Raw genomic sequence first — 6137 nt, 5'->3', positions numbered from 1 at the left:
TTGATAGCAATGGCCTTTCGGGTTTGTTGTTATATGGCAAGTCTATGGGACTCAATGTGACAGGCTAGACAACCCATTACACACCTTGAGTTGGATCCAGGATTACATAATGAAATCCAAGGAAAGACTCTCTGGCACTTGCTATGCACAGCTTGTCTTTAGACCAAGGTTTTTGTAGACGTGGTTGCATTTTTTTATTAGGAACTGTACAGATCGAGGCGAATGTGATGCATTTGTGTATGTTATACTGTACTACCTTCTCTGTCGGACTGTGGTCTGTCAAAAGTTTAATGCTTTGACATATGTAAACTCTTCATTAAGATGGACAACAATGCTGAGTAAAAACACGGATAGCCTGTTTATCATTTCCAACCTGAAAAGGACTGGCCAAAGGGCAGTTCGGGCAAATGCCCAGTGGGCCAGTCCATCTTTAGGCCGGTGGGCCAGTCTTATGAGGGGGAAAAAAGGGAGAGAAGTGTAACTGTCCACACTAATAGGCTTATGTCATCCCGTTATGCCAAGACTGACATGTTCCTAGTGGTGGCGTGCCACTGAGGACCCTGTGACCCCCCACAATGTCCCAGCTTCTCTCTGAGCTGCGACCTTTACATTTTAATGTGGATCTTCCGCGATACGGATTGAATGCAGCCCTTACATTCCCTTCACCCACCTGTACGGCATCCAGAACTATGCCTGCAGTCATCATCCCCAGCCCGACCCCAAGTTACGGCGCCACCACCTGTAGACAGATCCTCCTGGAGCTCTCTGTTGGACTTGTCTTTCTCCTCATCTATCTTATTATTAGTCCAAGACAGGGCAGGAGACCTCCATTGAAGATCATTCTTGGTGTGTGAAACTGTCTAACACGCAAGTATGCACAAACAAACACTCACGCATTTGCTGCCAACCACGATTCCTCCATGACCGGTGTTGTCTTTTCAGCCTGCCCTCTCCCTTGGATTCAGTCCTTTGGATTCAGTCCCTTGGATTCAGTCCCTTGGATTCAGTCCCTTGGATACAGTCCCTTGGATACAGTCCACCATTTGTTAAATTGAATTAGCATTCCCCTATCATTTCTTGTAACCATATTTATTTTGTTTGTTTATGCATTTCTGTGAATTACTTAGTTAGAAAATAAATGATTTAAGACAATTGATGTATGGATGACTCATAGTGAAGACTGGGTTCGTGCAGATAACCAACAATTTACGACGTTTGGAATGAGACTAACGTGAGGTAAAATAAATAATTCATTCATTCGAAGACTAATTGATCAGATATAAAATATCTGAAAAGTTATATTAGAAAATTATCTGAAATATCTGAAAAGTTATATTAGAAAATTATAACTTTGTAATCTGAATATTTTCCTTGGTGCCCTGCCTTCCTAGTTAATTACAGTTACATGATTAATCAGTTTAATCGCGTAATACTAATACCTAGGATAGGATAAGTATCCCCCTCACCCCCCCCCCTTTAAGATTTAGATGCACTATTGTAAAGTGACTGTTCCACTGGATGTCTTAAGGTGAATGCACCAATTTGTAAGTCGCTCTGGATAAGAGCGTCTGCTAAATGACTTAAATGTAAATGTAATTACAGAGAATCTTTGATAAAAGCTAAGTCTTCAATTTAATGATAGTAAAGACACGACACCAGTCATATTACTGTATAAACCTTTGTGATTTTAATGAATCAGGAAAACTAGTAAAAAGGTGCTTGTTCAAGCTCTGACATGGAGATCATCATTCATAAAGTTCTATTAAATTGTCATCCAGTATTGTCCATGAACACAACACATATATTGTGTAGACCAGGTATTCCCAAACTGGGGTTCAATGCCGTCGGGGGTACGTCAAATAAAAATGTGATCAACATTAATAAAATAAAAAAATAAACATTTTACTTTTTTTCTCTCCACATTTTCAAACAGTCGATTTATATTTTCCAACAGGGCTATACATTTGGGTGAGCTTTTTTTAATCGTCTGAGTTGCCTTGTTTCACTGCCCAAAATTAAATGAAACCATCTAGTGTTCAGCGAAATAACAACACAATGTCAAATACAGGTAGCCTAGTCAAATAATGAACATCCAATCACATTAACCGTTACTCTCTTGCTGGAATTTCACTAACGGTCCGTATGTAGCCAAACGTAGTTGCTGCTCATGTTGATATCTGTACTGATGGTGCAAAAGCCATGACAGGGAGACATAGTGGAGTGGTAAATACGCATGCAAGCAGTTTCTCCCGATGCCACTTGAGTACCGTGCAGCATCCACCGAGAGGCTCTTGCTGCCAAGGGAATGCCTGACAACTTAAAAGACATTTTGGACACTACAGTGAAAATGGTTAACTTTCTTAAAGCAAGGCCCCTGAACTCTCGTGTATTTTCTGCACTATGCAATCATATGGGCAGTGACCATGTAATGCTTTTACAACATACAGAAGTGCGCTGGTTAGCAAGGGGCAAAGTATAGAAAGTTTTTTTTTAAATGAGAGACGAGTTTAAACTTTTCTTTACTGACCATAATTTTCACTTGTCTGAGCACTTGCATAATAACAAGTTTCTCACATGACTGGCCTATCTGGGTGATGTTTTTTTAAACTCAAGCTTACATACAATGTCAAATGTGATATAGCGAAGCACCTGAGTGAGTTGGGTATGCAATTAAGCACATACTTTTCCGAAACGGATGACACAACTAGATTCGTTATCCCTTTCATGCCCTGCCTCCAGTCCACTTACAGATATCTGAATGATAGAGCCTCATCAAAATTGCAACAAGGTTCGGTGAGAATTTAATTTAATCAGAAGCCACTGCCAGATTTCTGGATTGGGCTGCGCTCAGACTATCCTGCATTGGTATATTGCGCTGTTAAGACACTGATGCCCTTTGCAACCACGTACCTGTGTGAGAGTGGATTCTCAGCCCTCACTAGCATGAAAACAAAATACAGGCACAGACTGTGTGTGGGATATGATTTAAGACAGACTCTCTCCAATACAACCCAACATTGCAGAGTTATGTGCATCCTTTCAAGCACACCCTTCTCATTAACCTGTGGTGAGTTATTCACCATTTTCAATGAACAAATAGAGTTTTATATGTAAAATGGTTACATAAAGAGCAAAATGATTGACTATTATATTATTATTTGTGCCCTGGTCCTGTAAGAGGTCTTTTGTCACTTTCCACAAGCCGGGTTGTGACAAAGTACACACTCATTCTTATGTTGAATGTATTGTAGTGTGTGTGTGGCAGGCTTACAATGGTGGCAAAAAACAACATTTGAGAGTGCGTTGAGCCGGGTGCTAGAGGGTGTACAATGTTTGAAGGGGTACAAGACTATAAAACTTTGGGAACCACTGGTGTAGACAATTTCAAATATTGTTAGTAGATTTACCAGTGTTGACCACTGCTAAAACATAACAACATATTTCTTATTTCTAAGAGGGGGAAATCATTTCACATTGTATTTCTCATCCATAAAAATATTCAATTTCATAAGTAATTGTGCTAAACAGCACTAAGAAATATTAGAGGGTTAATCACATTTCAGAAAGACTGAATTACAAGTAAAATTGTTCATCAGGGCATGTGGAGGTATTAGGTTTCCTTTCTGCCTCGTCTGTCATTCACATTTAGTTCAGGAATTTGCTTAGTGACATATGGTCTGATTATAAAGAGAGAAAACCCACTGGGCAAAAACTGTTTGGAATCAACATTGTTTCCAAGCCATTTAAAAAAATATAGAATAATGTGATAACGTTGAAACAACAGAAAAACTAATTTGATTTTTTTACCAAACTTTTAACCTAAATCCAATGACATGGTGAATTTCTTGGGTTGAATTTGTGTTAGTTGACAACTCAACCAAATGTAAAATCAAAACTAGATGTTGAACTGACGTCTGTGCCCAGTGGGTAGCTACCACACATCTCTCTATAACTCTGGAAAAAATTAACAGACCACTGCAAAATGATCAATGTCTCTGGTTTTACAGCTTTCATGCGGCTTGGCATGCTCTGTCGCACAACCACTGTGAAATTTGGTGGAGGATCAGTCTGATTGACAATCAGGGTTATTCCACCAAATATTGATTTCTGAACTCTTCCTAAGTTAAAACAATATTATGTTGTTTAAAAATGAATATGAACTTATTTTCTTTGCATTATTCAAGGTCTGACAACACTGCATCTTTTTGTTATTTTGATCATTCACATTTTCTGCAAATAAATGCTCTTAAATTACAACATTTTTATTTGGAATTTGGGAGAAATGTTGTCAGTAGTTTATAGAATAAAACAAAAATGTTCATTTTAACCAAAAACATAGCTATAAATAGTCAAACCAGAGAAACTGATTATTTTGTAGTGGTCTCTTCATTTTTTCCAGAGCTGTATATTTAGTACTCTACAGTGACAGTCTTGGTCTTCAGGTATTCGTTAAGAGCCTCTTGTCCTGTTGGAGAAAGCCAGTGATGTTGAGACAGGATATAAATGCAATTGAATTGGCATTCCTAGAAAATGCATCTTTGGACTTTTCCCATTCTAGTAATTATACTCCCACATGAAAAAATACTATAGTATACTATGGTATACATATTAGAGGTCGACCGATTTATGATTTTTCAACGCCGATACCGATTATTGGAGGACCGAAAAAGCCGATACCGATTAATCGGCTGATTAAAAAGAAAATGTATTTGTAATAATGACAATTACAACTATACTGAATGAACACTTATTTTAACTTAATATAATATATCAATAAAATCAATTTAGCCTCAAGTAAATAATGAAACATGTTCAATTTGGTTTAAATAATGCAAAAACAAAGTGTTGGAGAAGAAAGTAAAAGTGCAATATGTGCTTTGTAAGAAAGCTAACTTTTCAGTTCCTTGCTCAGAACATGAGAACATATGAAAGCTGGTGGTTCCTTTTAACATGAGTCTTCAATATTCCCAGGTAATAGGAATTATAGGACTATTTCCCTCTATACCATTTGTATTTCATTAACCTTTGACTATTAGATGTTCTTATAGGCACTTTAGCTTCCGTCCCTCTCCTCGCTCCTCCCTGGGCTCAAACCAGCAACACAACGACAACAGCCACCATCGAAGCAGCGTTACCCATGCAGAGCATGTGGAACAACTACTAGAAGGCTCAGAGCGAGGGACGTTTGAAACACTATTAACGCGCGCTAACTAGCTAGCCATTTCACTTCGGTTACACCAGCCTCATCTCGGGAGTTGATAGGCTTGAAGTCATAAACAGCGCAATGCAAAACCTCTAATACATATTATATAGTATTTACTGTAGTGTTTTTGCCAATATTACTGGAGTATTTACAACAGTGTTTTAGTTTTATTATCTTTGACATAGAAGTGGAGGCTTTCAGACTTCCGGCGCCGACAGAGATGGCCGCCTCGCTTCGCGTTCCTAGGAAACTATGCATTTTTTTTTTAACGTGTTATTTCTTACATTAGTACCCCAGGTCATCTTAGGTTTCATTACATACAGTCGAGAAGAACTACTGAATATAAGATCAGCGTCAACTCACCATCAGTACGACCAAGAATATGTTTTCCGCGACGCGGATCCTGTGTTCTGCCTTACAAACAGGACAACGGAATGGATCGCATGCAGCGAACCAAGAAAACGACTCCGAAAAAGAGGGAAACGTAGCGGTCTTCTGGTCAGACTCCGGACAAGGGCACATCGCGCACCACTCCCCAGCATTCTTCTTGCCAATGTCCAGTCTCTTGACAACAAGGTTGATGAAATCTGAGCAAGGGTAGCATTCCAGAGGGACATCAGAGACTGCAACGTTCTCTGCTTCACGGAAACATGGCTTACTGGGAAGACGCTATCCGATGCGGTGCAGCCAATGGGTTTCGCCACGCATCGCGCCAACCGAAACTAACATCTTTCTGGTAAGAAGAGTGGCGGGGGCGTATGCCTCATGACTAACGAGACATGGTGTGATGAAGGAAACATACAGGAACTCAAATCCTTCTGTTCACCTGATTTAGAATTCCTCACAATCAAATGTAGACCGCATTATCTTCCAAGAGAATTCTCTTCGATTATAATCACAGCCGTATATATCCCCCCCCAAGCAGACACATCGA

The 6137-nt window shown here is 39.4% G+C and overlaps 1 protein-coding gene across 3 annotated transcripts in view; it reads right to left on the bottom strand.

The window, feature by feature from the left end:
* Positions 1–1664: 1664 nt before the first annotated feature.
* Positions 1665–6137, bottom strand: part of LOC124026926 (cytosolic 10-formyltetrahydrofolate dehydrogenase-like) — a 57741-nt gene continuing 53268 nt past the window's right edge. For all 3 annotated transcript variants that reach the window (XM_046339556.1, XM_046339557.1, XM_046339559.1), the window contains one exon: positions 1665–4465. In XM_046339556.1, coding sequence (XP_046195512.1) covers positions 4410–4465 — 56 coding nt within the window. In that variant the 3' untranslated portion in view covers positions 1665–4409. The remainder of the gene's footprint in view (positions 4466–6137) is intronic.

Source organism: Oncorhynchus gorbuscha, linkage group LG03 (assembly GCF_021184085.1).
Source record: "Oncorhynchus gorbuscha isolate QuinsamMale2020 ecotype Even-year linkage group LG03, OgorEven_v1.0, whole genome shotgun sequence".
Classification (NCBI taxonomy): Eukaryota; Metazoa; Chordata; class Actinopteri; order Salmoniformes; family Salmonidae; genus Oncorhynchus; species Oncorhynchus gorbuscha.
The sequence above is the reverse complement of the archived record's forward strand: the minus strand, read 5'-3'. Positions and strand labels throughout refer to the sequence as shown.